The 17,641-nt window shown below is 37.2% G+C and overlaps 1 protein-coding gene across 43 annotated transcripts in view; it reads right to left on the reverse strand.

Annotated features, from left to right (window-relative positions):
- Positions 1-17,641, reverse strand: part of camk2b1 (calcium/calmodulin-dependent protein kinase (CaM kinase) II beta 1) — an 86,995-nt gene that overhangs the window by 5,486 nt on the left and 63,868 nt on the right. For 15 of the 43 annotated variants that reach the window (XM_055039793.1, XM_055039786.1, XM_055039791.1 and 12 more), the window contains 5 exons: positions 16,317-16,361; positions 13,474-13,522; positions 2,632-2,707; positions 2,455-2,549; positions 1,536-1,769 (listed from right to left, as the gene is read on the reverse strand). In XM_055039793.1, the coding sequence (XP_054895768.1) occupies positions 1,537-1,769; positions 2,455-2,549; positions 2,632-2,707; positions 13,474-13,522; positions 16,317-16,361 (498 nt within the window). In that variant the 3' untranslated portion in view covers position 1,536. Of the gene's footprint in view, positions 1-1,535; positions 1,770-2,454; positions 2,550-2,631; positions 2,708-3,904; positions 4,085-5,114; positions 5,259-6,381; positions 6,472-13,473; positions 13,523-16,316; positions 16,362-17,641 lie in introns of all 43 variants that reach the window. The other 28 variants (XM_055039765.1, XM_055039768.1, XM_055039761.1 and 25 more) reach the window with 5 other exon arrangements.

Genomic DNA, 17,641 nt, shown 5'->3' on the forward strand with positions numbered 1-17,641 from the left:
CCTCATGCTTTGGTCTCAACTAGCCCTTTTTTAATGACAATTTCGTTCACAGAGACTTAATAATTCCTTTTATTTGTTGATTCTCTTATTTTCTTTATTTATTTTGGATATTTGAAATGTCTCCCAGTTCCACTAATAAATAAATTTAGCATGGAAAGTTTATTAATCTTTGAAATGTGTTTTGGCATTATTAAGCCATTACCATTTTGTTACTTAAAACAGTCTCAAAACAACAATATTATCATTTATCGCAGTAACATTTGGGACAATGTATCGTTCAATATCAAATTATTTGTGATAACATTTTAAATCCATATTGTCCACCAGTAATCAGTCAAATTTTATAGAGGAGAAATAGGTGTAGAAAACATCCTCCATAATAAAAATAAATAAATACACAGGCCTTCTGCAGATGTGGTCTCTGTTTCATTCTCTTGCTTTTATGAGATTGAAAAAAAGTGTCATTTATTAAAGATAAACAAGGACATTACTGCAGACTTGTCCTGGTGTTTTTGTGTCCTCCTTTCTCTTCCAGCCAGGGGAGACAAACAGTTGTCCTTCCAATGTTTGAAGGTCTTCAGCCTCCAATCAAGGGTGTTTCAATGGTATCAAACTTTTAACACAGACAAACCAGCACCCAGTGCAGCAGCCACATTTATTGACCTTCCTGGTGAAATCGTTCAAAAAGCCTTAAAAGAAACTATTTTTATTTTACTGCCGCGGAATAATGTAAAATCTTAAACTGACTTGTTTTTATAAGAAAATGACAAATGGGATTGCAGCTGGTATCCCAAATGATGCCGTCAAAATAAAAGCACCTAAAGCATTTAATTCCATTCATGATGTGCTTTTTAAAGTTAATCAGAGTTTTTAACAACTTCTAATTTATAAATGTTTGCTTCCCTGGGTTTTAAGTATTATGGCAGTAATTAACAATCACTTTAACAATCAATTATTTTGGTGATTGAGGATTTAATCACATTTTGAAAATTGCCAATTTCTGCATTTTTTTCATTTAGTCATTTAAGTCTTTTTATACAAAATTAGAAATAGATAATTTGTAAATAAATAAATTACTTTTTAAAATAATAAACATTTTCTTGCCTAAAATATAATTAATAATAATTTCAATAATTAATTCAGCATTATTAGTTTGATAACAATTTAAGGATTTAAATGGAGCTAAATTGGGCTCATAAAGTGAAAAAAATTAAATCTGAGACAAAATATTGGAACTGAAAATTATTTTGAAACAGAATAAAAAATTGAGAAAAAAAAAAAAGATTTGAAACTGAATAACAGTTCAAAACTACATTTCAGATTCAAGTTGGGTTATTTTTTTCCCCCAAACATTTTCAGTGTAAAATTAAGCTACTGAATTAAAAATATTTTTATTTGAATGGTTCGTTACAAATCTACATAAAGATTGCCGATACATTTGAAGGAACTGATCATTTTCTTCCTGTGAGACTTTAAAACATGCTGTGAGTGAGGCGGCCATCTGCTGCCGTGTTGCCCAGTTGGCTGGCTCGTACCTCACTGGAGAGGCGCAGCTGGCGCGCCTGAGCAGTGGAAGTGGATGTTCTGCCACTTGCTGTCTCTGCGATGCCAGACACGCGTTTCCTCCGACTGGCTGGAGCGCGGCCGGCCCTGGTTGTCCACAAACTGAGTGAGCCGGATGTACGCGATGCAGGCGGCGTCCTCGCCGATCAGGTGGACGTGGGGGTTCAGGATGGTGGTGTGGATGGGCTTGTTGTTCTTAGCCAAAACTGACAAAAAAAGACATTGCTTACTTTAGATTATTCAATACAAGAAGAGAAAGGAGATAAAAAGAGGAAAGGAATTTACACTCCTGGAAGGTTTTCTAATTTTTCTCAAAAACAGCCCTCAATGTACTTTATGTATTTTATGTGAAATTGTAAACAAAAGCACAAAACAAAAAACAAATTTGTGCTTTTATTAAATTGTGGTCAGGGGCCACACAAAACTAATCCAGTGGCAACAAATGGGCCACAAATGGCCCCTGAGATGCACTTTGGACATCTCATTGAGAATCCAATTAGCTTTGAAACAATTAATCTGATTTATTGTAATAAATTGATAATTGAAATAATTTTGTAATCGATTTACTGTTAACTGAAGAACACAGACTCAAAAAAAAAAAAAAAAAAAAAAGCCAGTTGCTGAGAAAAACACCACAATAAGAGTAGCAATTAAATCTAAACCATAAAATAAATATACATTTTGCATTTAATACAAATTTTTATCCAGAACTTCTCCAGGGGCATTTTTAGCTTCAACTGGTTCCACTGATATTGGAAGGCGTCACATCATATATTATTCTAATTACCATAATTAACATCTAAGGGAATCTTAGGTCTTAGAGAAAGTGGACTAAATATAGGAATAGAGGATTTTAGACAAATCAGAGGAAAACAAATGTTTATAACTTACGGTTCTCAAAGTAGAATCTGTGGAAATCCATTCCCTCTACCAGGTTTCCCAACGCCTCCGGCTCAAACGAAGTCAACCCAGGATCACAGATCTTACTGGCAACAGAACAGCAAGTCCTGTTTTCAAGACCCCAAATTATTCAAATGACACAAAACGTTCAAGAGATCCCAGACTCACGCGTAAGCGTCAAAGTCTCCATTGTTGATGGCCTCGATCAGCTGTTCGGTGATCTTAATGATTTCTTGTTTGCGCGCTGCAGAAGACAGAAGAAAGACGTATAAACAAAGATAACCAACAACAGGAATTGGACTGAAGGAAGGAAGTTAGTTTAGTCATTTAAAAATAGCCAAACAGATGCTCTGGCAAAAGCAGCCATGACTCCACACACAGCAGTTACTTTATTTTACAGAATTAATGAAAAGACAAAATGGGAATTAAATGATTTCTTAATCATTGAAAGAATCATAACTAATTTAGTAATCAATCAATTGTTGACTGGAGTCTACAGACTTAAAAAAAAGCCATTTGCTGAAAGAACAACATAGTCTGAACAGTAATGAAGCCAAAACATACAAAAATAAATGCATTTAAGATGAAAAACTTTATCTGTTTTACCCAGAACTCCTCAAATGTTTTGGAGTTTAAAATCTGTACAAAGAAACTCCCCTTTAAGCAGCTTTTCCTGTCCAATTATTAATTGATTAATAGAATAATAATCAACAGATCAGACCGACACTGTATTGACGTTACAGAAAAGACAGATTTGTTCACATGTTGATGTTTTTTTTGACTACAGATGCATCAACAAACATTCACTAAAGGAATGTCGTTGAAATGTAGGTAAAAAACGGATTATTTTCTTATTTTAAAAAGGAACTCAATTATTGGTTTATTTGCATCTCTTAATGTAGTTCTAATATTTAAAATAAGCTTAAGTGGTCAAATGAAAAATCTGCAAAAAAAAAAAAATCCCGATTAATCGACAGAATAATTGATTACTAAAATAATAATTAGATGTAGTTATAAAATAAACAAGAGAAAAATTTCAGCAACTTCCGGATGTTGATCCTGAACAAAGAGTTTGTTTCATTGATAGAGCACACACACACACATGCACACGCACACACACACACACACACACACACACACACACACATACATGGCACATCATCCAATATCGTCACAAGCAGTGCCACCTTTTGTGTTGAAATATAAGTTAAAGCAGCCACCTGCAGTCAGCAGCAGAGCATCAATGAGGTTTAATGAAGCTAAAAAACATAAACCATCTGCATTTAGATCAACATGATCTACTTCACTCTGCAGAACATGCTTCTGTTTATCCAGATGTTAGCATCAATCCCAAACTGAAGTCCAAAGTCATCTGATCACAGCCTCTGATTGGCCACCATGCAGCAAGGGGGCGGGGTTTGCTGTAGGGCTTAGTACTCACTCTGGGATGAGGACAAGGAGGGGCTGGAGGGGGAGTGGGAAGGAGGTGGGGGAGTGGTGTGTGCAGGTGGAGGGGCCGGCTTGGTGACGGGGGCCGGCGCCGAGGCACTGTCGCCGTTGGGTGCAGCGGGCGGCGGCGGCACCCTGCGGACGCTGCTTACCAGGTCTGTGAGCCGCGACACTGAGAGGGTCCAGGAGGGACGGACGGATGGACACAATGATAGAGGAATGTAGAACAAATTACAAACAATAAGATGGGAAAAAACATGAAGAAGATCAGAAAAATGAAGCAATGGGGCAAATTTTGAGTCTATTTCAAAGCTGTTTCGGCATTTTCACAAATTAGGTTATTTTATTAAATATGTAAATAGTTTTTGATTCGCAGAAATTATTTCATTTCAAATCCTCCTCTTTGGGTGGATTATAAAAGGAATTTGTATTTTTTTAATACAGTTAATGTGCTATGTGATTGAATAAAATGTATGGAGCTAGACTTAAATAAGAAGGTTGAATAAACTTTTACTTTTTTAATATATATAGTTTACAACATTACAAAATTTACTTTGTTAACAGCTTCATAGAAAATGTGTTATTTTGTAATTAATTTTGTTTTTTCTTCTAGTTTTGAAATTAACAAGACTTCTAGATAAGTTTTCTTTTTCTTCACAGTTTACATAAATTGTCTTTTGACATATTTTCATATTTGGTATTTTTATGTTTTAAAAAAAACTTTGCTCTTGGGTCTTTTTCCACCTTTATCAGAGTTGTCAGTGGACTTATAAAGGCTATTGCTTATTTTTGGGGGTGAAAAATGACTGCCTTTGTACTAAACACTAGAGTAACTTTCGTGAAATATCATATCTTTTTGTCTGTTTTCCATTATTTTTAAAGACTCTTTTACTGAGGACATCCTGTAACTATCAATGTTTTTATGCAGCTTTTTAAATCTTTTTCCAGCAGTTCTATTTGTGGCCATTTAAAACCACTTTTATATCTTGTTCAAAGTTTGCATGCATAACGGCGCTAAATTTCTGCTTTCTCAATTCCCTTGTTCCACATCAGTTCTGACCCTGTTCTGTAGTCTGTCCAAGTGTCTCATCTTGCAGCATCTTGGCATGGTATCAGAGGAAAAGCAGATGCCAGATAAATGACTATAACTCTCATTTAGAGGTCGTTCACTGCTGAGTCTGTTTTGGCTCCTGCCCACTTACTCTGCATGGGGACAACAGGGGTGTGTGGAGGGGAAGGGGCGGAGAGGGCGGCTGGCGGCGGAGTGCTGGATCTACCTTCTCCGTCGGTGATGGGCCCTGAGCCTCTACGCACAGAGCCCAGCAGGTCAGCGAACTTCGCAGCAGCTGAATTTGGGAAGGAAGGAACATGGAGGCGTTTGAATTTCAAAGCGACCCCCAGAATCCACAAACTTCCTCGCTGTGAGAAGTTGTTATACAACATTTCCTTGTTACACTTTGTGCATAATATTCTGACAAAATCCATGCTTGGAAATGTGCGAAAAATAACACAACGCGAGAATTAAGCAGCGCTATTGTTGTTTTATTTGACGCCATGAGAGGGAACCATAGAGTAAGTCAGAAAACGGCTGGAGGATTGACTTGAGAAAATTTAACTGAGAGCAATTTAATTTGTTCTAGGGCTGGGCAATATGGCTTCAAAATTAAACCTCCAATTTCTTTTCTACCAGATATAATTTAACAATTTTTTTTACTCGCTTTCTTTCCTAAAAAAAAAAAAAAAAAGGCGACAAAATAAAGATGCAATTTTACCAGAAGAATGTCTTAAAATTAAGAGGAAAAATATTTTTCAATGGGAAGAAATTATTTCAGTCTGTATGTAATTTGCTCAAAGTCCTACAACTGATAATAGTTTGATGCTGGTGTGTTAGAAGATTAAGTTTGTCCTATAACTTCTTACGATGATCAATATTCTAATTTAAATTTTTCATGAAGGAGTTATCATAAAATTACTACCTTTTTCTCTTAATATTCTGGCAATTTAAAAAAAAAAATCATAATCTGCCCTTATATTCCATCTTTATTTATTTAGACTTTGAAGTAGAGCAAACAAGATGGCCGCACTGGACATGTCAGCATCACTATGAACTATAGAAACATAAAGACTGCACTGGAGAAAAACATCTTGATTTTCAGAACATCAAAATAAAAAAATAAAATAAAAAAATATAAATTAATAAAACTGCTTTATTGCCCAGCCCTAATTTGTTCATTTCTCAGTGCTGTTAGTAAATGTTTAAAGAGGCTAAGGTTAGAATCCAAAAATCTCATTTTGCAAAAGTCAGGGATCCTCTGGGATTTTGTGTCGCTAAACAACAGCAGGTGGATGATTTCAGTCCATGCAAGGATCAAATGGAAAACCACTCCCCCCAAAAAAACAACAGAAATGTTGTTTTTGGTATAAGATCTGAATGTTAGAGGCTGAACCTGGCCGTCCATGCTGACTTACAGTGCACAGCAGCTGAGGAGCCCTGAGTGCTATCAGGCTGGGAACTTGTGCTGGACTGCGCCTTAAGTGAGCTGTTGTCTAAGCTCTTTCCTGACAACATGCACACACAAAATGAGATCAAACACAAGTAAATCAAGAGATGAAACCCAGGCGGATGTTTTCCACCAGAGAAACAACACAATCGGGAAATAACAAAAGGAGCAGCGGAGACGACACAACGGGGGCTCGTTAACACGTAAAGACCCGATTTCTGTCCTCACACTGAGAAATTACAGCAACTCCTTGGTTGAAGAAACTAAAGGTAATCATTACCATGGTTAATGACTCAATTTCATTCAGATTTACAGCTGGGGCTGCTGCTGCATGAGGGGTTTAATTGTGACATTACCACGATTCTCACCAGAGAGCAGAAGATTGCTGATAACAACGGTGATGGCTGCAGTGACGAGAAAAATTACTCAGACTGTTTGTTCACTTCATTTCTTAAAACTACAATGTATATTTCTCTAATATTAATGTGACAGAGCAACACAAAGAACAAAAAATTCAAGTGGAAGGAAAAAAGTAAATGACTTTAGAAAAAACTGAAAAGTGTGGTGCATAACTGTCTTTACAATGATAACCCCAGTGCAAATATACCTTAAAAAGTTACTTGTTTGGTAAATAAATATGAATGCAATTTAATATGAGTGGTCTTCTATGTGAAGACCTTTGAAAATGGGTGTCCAAACTGCAGCCTGAGGGCCATTTGTGGCCCTTGCATTGATTTTGTGGGCCCCAAACTGCAGTTCACGAGTAATACAAATTTGACCTGTTCAGTAAAGATGATTGATGTCGATGGAGACTTTCTATGTGGAATCAGGGTAAAATTATTACAGACACATTTTTCTTGGAATGGAAAATGTAAAGCATGACATAAAGCATTTGTAGTTTTACAACCAAACTTTTATAATAGGTAGAACCACATCCATCCAGACACTTTATTGAAAAGCTAAATTATTAAATATGACTAAATATGGTAGACATTTTGAAAGAAAATGACCCAAACCCTGTCTTTATAGCAGTGCTTCAATTATTTTCCGTTACGCCCCCCCTAGCAAGAAGAAAACTATTCGCGCCCCCCATTCCCCACCGTGACTATCCATCTCTGCATAACATTTTTTCCTTATTAACATTTTTTCCGCTGAAAAAACTCTAGCGGCTTATCGGCGTGATTGGGATGTAACGTATTTAAGTGACGCGCTAATTTATTTGGCTTCATGCTGTCCGCTGCGAGCATTTTTAGACACAGCAAACACACCGGTCTTTCCTCTTCTCCAACTGTAGTCACAGTGAAGCCAAGCGCTAAATACGCTTCGTCGTATTTCCTCTTCTTAGCTTTCGGTTGACTTTCTGTTGTCTCATTATCTTTGTCTCTCTCCGCTTTTCTTTTCATCCCTGTGAAAAACTTTTTCATGTTGGGTTGTTGAATAACGGAGGCCATAGACAGAACGCAGTCGGAGCTTTTTGTTGACGTAACACTGCCAACCAAGGCAAACCTGTTGTCTTGTAAGTCGTAAAATGTTGCACTGTCGCAAACGTGACAGAAGTAACAATGAGAGCGCCACTGCCGCCTACTGTGCGCAATTACACTTTATACTTTATACCAAAAAAAAGCCTGTTCCCCAGGTATCGCACCGCGCCCCCCAAAGGGGGCCCGCCCCACTATTTGAGAAGCACTGCTTTATAGAGAGAATAAGCAGAGAATAAAGTTGTTTGATCAAGTCAAAAAAAATTGGAAAACTAGATGCTTTTCTTTTACTACAACAAACAAGCAAAATCTTTTTTATGTTCTGGATCTACAATGAATAAAATCCCTTTTATATATAAACTACTTATTTGCTTGATTTTAGTTTTTGTTATTTTCCATTTGGTGCCACGATTTTGGCAAACAGTTCGCCCACTTATGCCTTAGAGGTTTATTTGAGAACATTGCCGACAAAAAACCAAAATAAAAACCAAGAAACACAGCAAATGGGTCAGGAGTCGAAGGGGAGGAGGTGAAGCCTTCAGATCATCGTAGCAAAAGGTGATTCTATAAAGTATAGCCTCAGTGCAGCTGAATACAAACACTCACCACCCTTCATATTTTATTTATAAAACATTTTAAATGCCATGCAACTTATTACTTCACAATTACGCACTACTCTGTGTGGATCCATCCACAACATTCAACGAAATCCTCTGAAGTTTGTAGAAATTAGTGAAAAGGTTGAAGGAGAATTAAAACTTTTGGAAGACATTCGTTGACCTGGTGCACATGAATGTGATTCTTAAAAAGGAACCGAGCATGTGGGGAAAATCCCAATGAAGATCTGCACACTCCCATCTTCTAAGAGCAAGAGTAATATCAGAAACAATGACAAGTAACCTCCAAATCCACAATGTTTGACTTACCAATAACTTACGACAACCCTGTAAATAATAAACTCAGTAAACGTTCTTCAGAATAACTACACGTCTCCAAAACAAGCAGCATGAAATGTAACTGAGTCTAACAAGTAGCGCAATATTGAGGCTAATACAACAGATTGCATCCTCCAAAGTCAGCCTGGGTGTTGGATTACAAAGCAGCTGTCCAGCACTAACCTGACAAGACCCCAAAAAGACTACGAAGGCACAATCTGTTCCAGAAGAGCACGAGCGGCCCCCCTTCCCGCGCTCACCTAGCCCATGAGGTGTTCTCTGCGCCGTCACCCCCGTTTAAATCTCAAGATCCATAAAAGTGTCGTGTGAGACGAATGCCTTCCAGGGGTGGCGCTAGAAGAGCGGCGTGTGTTCACTGTGTCACCTCTCTGGGCGGTCCGTTGCGGTTTCCAGCCACTAAAGCTAAATTTAGGTGGCCTCCCCCTATTTTAGCCTCAGTGTCTCTGTCAAAGGTTCCCCAACCCTGCCCAAGCTCCTACAGGGGTTGAATTTGAGAGAGGAGGACGGTGTCGGGCTTTAAGGACTACAAAGTATACTAACAATTCATTAGTGGTTTTAATACGGCCAGTGAAATAAAATCCACACAAAATACCAGATGGTACCAACCCAGGTTATCTAACCATGTTTTATATGTCAAATAACTTTTTTTTTTAAAATGTCAAGTTAAACTGGAATAAAAGAGGAAAAGAAAGCCAAAAAGAAAGAAAGCCAAAAAGAAATCCCAGTGTATTTCAAAACTATTTAAAGTGCCGGTGAGGATCACAACCTGCATTTTCATTTACCTTAAAATTGTGCAAAATGGAATTGCAAGAATAAATTTGCTAAATTGAATTGCATAAATTTTGAAAAAACTCACTTTACTTTTACTCTAAGATGAGGTGATTTTTCAACTTCAAAGAAATTTATTTATTTTGCAAAACCGCAATGGAAACACTTTTGTTCTGCATCATGTGCTCAACAAACCAAAGCTGCCAACTGGCAGGAAAGATGAAGTAGATGACAGGAAGTGTTTTTTTAATGACAAAACTTATTCACGTGTCATTTTCATTGAGTTCTCAATTTAATGGAAACACTGCAATTGCGAAATTATGTTTTTTTGATCACAGCAGAACATCAACAAAGATTTGCACATATTTGTAATGTAAATGCAGCTATTGAACCCATAATTTTGAAGTGGAAAGAACAATATTCCACCATAAATCAGTCATGATCATGTGTCTCTTCTAGGATTTTTGACTGAAAAAATTATTTTAAGACCTCAACACAAATTAGAACACCTCAAAGAATCAAAGAGGAATGAGTTTCATAAACACCTGAAGATAGAAAGGACAGTTTTACCATGAAAACAATACGTAATTTACTCAAGACGTTCTGCACAAGACACCACTTCTGAAGAAGAAAAAAACCCTACATTTTGTTTACTTAAAGTTTGCTTCAGAAGATTTGTGGAAGCCAGTAAACCACACATAATTCTATGTGTGGTTTACTGGCTTCTGTGTTGCAGATATCTAGAGTGAATCTTGTGTCTCTGACCCCACTAGAAATATTCTATAATTATTTCACCCACTGTCAACTTCATTATTGCAAAGGGATGTTTGGAAGCAATAAAGGGAAGTTATTATGTTTCTAGAAGTAATGCATTTCTGGTATGCATGCTGTGAAAGGATCAAACCAATCAGAAGAAATGTAAGAAAGTCAGATGGAGTGTTTGGGTTTCCCACATTACATCGTAAACTACCCGATAAAATGAAAAACATTCAGTTTATTTGCTTCCTCATAAAACGTTGCTGTGACGACGTAACAACTTCAAGGCAGCTTTCAAGCTTTAAAAGTTTTTCTGAGGATAACAGGATGGAAAAAGCCATACTTTCTTTTTCTTTTTTTTTAAAACCAACTCCATAGCAAAGTTTCTGAGTTTCTGAATATATCTGGATGTATATACCTAGAGTTTTGGGAGCCTCACGTCTTCAATATTCTGCAAAAATAGTTTTTTCAGCTAAAACGTGAAGTTGTACCTTTCATCCACTCAGTAATAGCAGCACAGCAGTTGGTTGCAAAGGAAATTGAAGGCAGGCTGGTGAAGAGTCGTTGCTGACCAGGGAGACAAACTGCAGCACTCTGAAATTTTACGTCTTTTCACATAAAATCAGATATTGGAAAAGGCAAAGATTGGCATCAGGCAAATTTAGATTATCCTGATAATTCTGGAAACAAGTCAATTGGTCAATCAGATTGGTTAAAAATAATTGAAGATGTGCAGTCACTTCAGTTTTTGCAACATTGTTATTATGCATATTATTGTTGATGTTCACAATATGAGAACATTGTAATATATTGTGCCACGCTCAATTTGAAATCACTGGCTCCGAGTTAATCAGTCAAACCAAACGGTTCATGTTTATGCCTCATCCTTTCCTCATGTCTCATTCTTTCCTCATGTTATCCTAGTTAGCAATCCACAAATCGCTTCTGATATTTGCTGAAAAATGGCTGCAAGCACAATCACAGTTGCCTCTTTTGCTCCAGCAGAAAAAACCCCACAACACTTTGGTCAGAAGTTTTGAAAAGATTTGAACAATTATTCAGCTTTATTGTCACTAAAGCTAAAGCTGATATGAGGTGTTAGTCATTATCGGTTGCAAAAAACTCAAACCGTCATAAAAATCCTGAAAAAAAAAAAAAATTGTCTTCCAGTTGGAAAATATTGAGCTGACAAATAACTAAAAAAAAAAAGATATTAACAGACTACTGCTTCTGTTCCACTTTATTGTTGTTTTGTCTTTCTAACTCTGGTTTGGCTTTCATGCAGTTCTCATCTGTGCTTGGAAGGGAATAAAAAAAAAAACAAAGAGGAAGAGAAGATGGAAGTGCACATTCTGTTCTGTGTGCTTGACACTGAAATGAAGCATTCATGACCCCATTTAGACACATTTTACTCAGCTGAGATGTTGAAAGCGGGGCTTTTTCTCTGTGCTGAACTCCGCAGGGTAGAAAAACTCAGACACACCCACAGAAGCTAAAAAAAAAAGACTCGAAACAAAAGTGCAGTGTGGAGTTTCTTTTCTAATATGCAGGCTATGTTCTGCTCAGTGGCAACTGTGCCAGCTGAATACTCGAACAGGCGTGTTGGTATTTTGAGGAACGGATTACTCAGGATCCTCGATTCAACCCAACATGTTTGATGAGAGCCAAACTGAAGCAGCTGAACAAGACATGTAACATTTTACAGCCCTTTGCTCACCTCTCAGACACACCAACAATCGCACAGCAGGTGACAAAATGCATCCTGATGAGGCAATGCAGCCGGGCTCCACCAGGGGTCAGTAAAATGTTAGCTTTCAGCTGATTTAAAGCAGAAACATTTTTATGAAGAAGAATTCTCTCAACAATTATAATGTGCAGCAGGATCTTTATGTGGGCGTTTACACACAAATACATTGAGAACATGGAGTTATTTTCTACCCTTATTCAAAATCCAGAACATAAGCAGGAAACATCCAGTGACAAGGGCATTTATCAGCAGTTTCCAAAAAAATATAAAATCAGGATTCCAGCACACTTTTAAAATCCAAACTCAATAGTTTATCAGGACTTGAAAAAGATGGAAGGAAGGAAGGAAAAACAAATGATTGGTTATTTAAATTAACTGAGGATGGAAGGAAGATGAATGGATGGATGGAATGACTGAATGAATAAAGGACAAAAGAAAGGCAGGAAGGAGGAAAGGAAGGAAAGGACAAAAAGAAGGAAGGAAGGATGCTATATGAATATACGGATGGAAGGAAGGATGAATAAATGATTTGTCATATAAATTAAAGGATGGATGGATGAACTGATAGTCAAACAGAAAGTTTGACGCATTGATGAATGCTAAAAACGGTTGGATGAACAGATGAATGAATGGTTGAAATGGCTGGATTGATGGATGTACGAACAAATACATGAATCCATGAATGGCTGGGTCTATGGATGGATGGATGGATGGATGGACAAATGGCTGGATGACAATTATCAACAGACATATGGATGACAGAAATGTTTGGACGGACAAATAGCTGGATTCCTGGACAGCTAGATAAACAAACAGAAAATTGGACGGATGGATAACTGATTGGATGGACAGATTTACTGTAGGACAAATAACATGACTGATTGGTTGATGGATGAAGGATGAACAGATGGATGAACAGAGAGACAAACAAAGAGATGGGGAGCTAGACAGTGTTTGTCTGTAAACAATTTTTGCTTCGCCATCGAGACTCAAAATATTTCAGTCCCACAAACAACAAAGACAGAGATAAAACGAAGGCTTAATTTTAGAGGCTGTACAGATCGTTATAACAAATATTCGCAAACTGAATCTTTTCAGAAAGATGCTCTTTCTGTACCAAAGAGGCCTCTCTGAAAAGAGGCAACCAAAAAGAAGAAGAAAAAATATTTCCTCTGCTGTTGTAAAACCTACTCATCTGCCTGATATAATATTCATGGCTGCAGTTACAGAAGCTGGCTGCCTCAAAAACGGCATCATAAAAACATAAAGTGCTTGTAAAATAAATCCTGTAATTTACTGCTTCTTTAATGTCAGCAAACAGAAGCTCAGACTCGTTTGTATCGGTGAGGCCTTACCTTTCACATCTTCGTCCTCCACGGTGGTGTTGCTGCTGTCTGACGACTCCTGGAGAAGAAAACAAATCAACCAATTACGTTGTGTTCAGGCACAGCAGGGGATTCACACTGAGCAGGATACACACAAAGACGTCTGTCACACGAAGGGTAAACAAGGTAAATCTGCACAGGCGGAACACAGGCCAGCAGGGGGCGCATCCTGTCATGACACATCATGAACAGCAGCACATCTATTACATGTGGAAACTGTTCACAAGAGGAAGCCAAAGGTCCTGCACATGTTAGAAAGAGTCATTGTTAAAACTGTGACATCAAATCAACTTTTGACCTTAAATCTCCAGACTGTAACTTTTATAAAATATGTTTTTTTACGTATTTGTTGAAACGGTCACTATGTCGTGATAGTATATGAGACAGATAATCTGTGAAAAAACCTCGAGGTCCTCTGTCTTCTCCCAGTGCTAACCAGAAACAACCAATCAGAGCCAGGAGGCGGGTCTTAGTGTTGAAGCAAAAGGCTCATCACCTTTTGCTTCTTCTGTGCTAAGCTGCAGCTTCTTTCTGATAGCAGAGCCTGCAGTGAATACTCAAGCTAGTTAGCATGGCCACTGATTAGTAGACCTGACGCAATAAATCAATAAATCACAGAATAAATTAAAATTACCTTAATAATTTTCATTTCATCTTCTTTCCCTTTTTGCTCTTTCTTTCTACCAAAAATTAAGGTTTATTGATCTTTGAGAATGTGCTCTTGCATTACAAGATTGCTTGAAAATAATCTCAAAACAACATCATTATTGTTTACAGTCAATATTTTGTTACTGCGACAGATTTTTCTGCAATGGCAGGATGTTTCTTAGCTATTATCACATTTAGAAGTGTGTAAATGAGGTTGACTGACAGCGCTAAGACCCTCCTCCTGGATCTGATTGATTGTTTTTGGTTAGGATCTGTGCATTTTTGTAGGCAGCAATACTAGCCCAAGGATGAAAAGGTGGAAATCTACCTTTTTACAGATTATTTGTCTCATATTACACTATAAGACTATAGTGACAGCTTTAACTAATATGTAAATAGCTTTTTTTATACATAAAAGTTACATACTGCAGCTTTAAACACTTTCTGCATACATCAAATAATGGCTTTCTGAAGCTTTTAACTGGAGGAGCCTTTTCTACCTTTCTCAAAATCAGCCGAGCTTCTCACAGGAAGATCGGCTGTCATCCCGGGCAGAGCGGCACGCCGTTCGGATATATTTATCCACCTATCTGTCTGCCTGCCTTTCTGTCACTCCTTTCGCCAGAAGAGGAGTTTCTGATTTCCAATTAGCAGAATAAATGGGTCTAAATTCCCCTGCATGTACAGGGTGCTGAGAGACTCCATGACCTGATTAGTGAGTGCACACGTTCACCAGCAGCTTCAAGAGCACAAAAGTGGATTTATATAGCCTTTAAAAGAGCAGCCGGTGACCTGAGCAGAGGAAGAAAGAGCAAGAAGGATGTTGACTGCATTTTTGCCAAGAAGAGGGGGAGAAAACTGTAACATTTGTTAGGCTCTAAATATCTGATCACACCTTCTGTTTGTTTCTTTGCACATTTTGCAATTTTATGACTCATATTTATAAAGCAATTTATCAGCATTCTGTCCTAAAATCATTGGATGTCAGATTGACTTTAGTACTAAAGAATAAGTATTCTGCTCTAGATTACATGGGTGTCAAAAACTTTAAGTTTTTGAGTGTGAAAAAAGTTTATAAAAACTGGACGTCACAGAAAACTTAGTCATGCCTGGATGAAAGAAATCTTTCTGCAAACTCATGCAGATTCATGCACAACTTCCTAATGCATATCGTGTAAAAACATGTTTTAAATTCAGAGGTGGCATAAGCTTGTAGAAAAAGTGGAAATTAATTAAATTCTTTTCACTTTTCCAACACAAGACAGATATTAGCCATAATTTCACTTTTTTTTGTTTAAGCACACTGTATAGAAAATAAGGAATTTTTTTTAAAGAACTCTGATAAATATTTGTGGGGAAAGTTTTTTTTTTGTTTAACTTTGCCATTTTTGCTATTGAATATTCTAATCCCGGTTCGTCTGGATTATATTGATGCATTATTGACATTAGAGCCAACAATGCAGGCGAGTTGAAGGGAATCATGAAAGCAATTAACACAACACCAGAACAAGCTCTCTCCATGTCACTCTGCTTTAATTCAGTAATTTGTGCAAAATTAGCCTCCAACAAGTACTGAAAACACACACAAAAAAACTTTTTAAAAGGCTAAAATGTCTGTTTTAAAAATCATCCTTGGTTGGTCTTGTGTCTGAACACTGTAACATTTTAATTTGTGACTATAGGTAAATCAATCCATAAACAGATTTCACCTTTCGTTCCTAGTTAAAGTAAACTTGGCTAACTTTTCAATTATACTGTAAATTAGGAAAATGCACACATTTATGAGGAAGTTTGAGTAAAAAAGTTTCTGAACTAAAAGCCAGACAGGAACAAATAGTTTGTTTGTAAGCAGAAGTTCATAAAGAAGAAAAATCCTCAGCAGTTCTTCCTGCTGCAGGTCTGTTTATTTACAAAACTGGTTGACAACAAATTCACATGCAAAGGTAAGAAACATCTTTTAGCTAATCTCAGCTTTTTAAAATAACAGCATAAATATCAGGAGTTCAATTTCTGCCACACTCACACAAACACTAAATCCACACACAATGCAGAGGTGCACTCACACAAATGCATGTAAAAAGGATAGGAGAAGGAAGAGGAAAAGGAGGAGAATGAGAAAAAAAAAAGGATGAAGAGTGAGGTCCAGACTTGGGAATGGCGAATACCTTTGTCCCGTCCACCGGATTATGGATGACAGTTGTCTGAGGTTCCTGGAAGAAGAGGAGGGGAGGTAGAAGAAGATGGAGGAAACGTGAGAGAAAGAGCAGAATATGAAGTAAATGTAGAAAGAAATGGTAAGTAAAGAAAAAAAAGAGAGAAACAACAGAAGGAAACGCTGGTGGAGGAGATGGGGGGTAGAACCCTCCAACAAAGCGACAGAGTGGGTGGATGAGCTGAAAACTGTAATTTGGAGTCAGCTCTGCTCCCTGCAGACTAACGAACGAGGAACAGACACAGTCATCCAACCAAATTGCTTAAAATCACCACATCAAACTGGCTTTCAACTTCAAAGAATACGCTACATCAAACTGCCCAAAGACTCTTGTGCAAGGAAAGCACAGATTTCCCCACAGCATGCATTATAAAAGTCAACCAACTGTGTCCTTTTTTTAAACCTGAACTTATCTGAATCTGTTGTAAAACAGCAGGAATGTATTTCTGGACCAGCCAGCTGTGCATGTAGAAGTTTGACCTCCATGTTCTCAGTGACACAAACAAGCAATGAACCATGAGGATTGTCAGAAATCTAAAGGGAAGAATCATCCAGCATAGATCATGCAAAGAGTTGGCAAACCCTGCACAAAAGCTGCAACACAACCCAGGATAAGAAATAAATAAGAAAAAAGGTCAAACCGATCTAACAGCTTGGATTCAACAGAAATGATGGACCAGAGAGAGAACGGTCATTTCATAATTATATTCTGGAAACAAATACAGCTCTGGAAAAAATTAAGAGAGCACTGCAAATGATCAGTTTCTCTGATTTTCCTTTCGGTTGGTATATGTTTGAGTAAAATTTAATATAGTTTCTTGTTTATTCTATGAGCTACCGATAACATGTCTCCAAAATTCCAAGCAAAAATGTTTTAATTTATTTTCAGAAAATGACAAATAGCCAAAATCACAAAAAATATGTGATGCTTTCAGACCTCAAATGATACAAAGAAAACAAGTCCATGTTGATTTGGAAACAACAACGCTAATGTTTTATTTTTGTGTTTAGAAAGGAACCTAATTATTTATTTCTTTGCATTGGTTAATGTATTGGTAACGTTGTATAAAAAAGGATTAAATGAAAAATTTGCACAATGATTAATCAATAGATTAATTGATAAATAAAATGAGAACGGTGTTGTAAAAACAATGAACCATTTCAGACATTTTTCTCCCCCTGAAACAAAAAAGCCGCATTGTTAGAGCTTCACTTTTGTGACATGCAGTCCAACACTATTCACTTCTCATTTCTGCAGGCCTCGATTCCTCATGACTC

The sequence above is a fragment of the Poeciliopsis prolifica genome, unplaced genomic scaffold, assembly GCF_027474105.1.
Source record: "Poeciliopsis prolifica strain line A6 unplaced genomic scaffold, Auburn_PproV2 SCAFFOLD014, whole genome shotgun sequence".
NCBI lineage: Eukaryota > Metazoa > Chordata > Actinopteri > Cyprinodontiformes > Poeciliidae > Poeciliopsis > Poeciliopsis prolifica.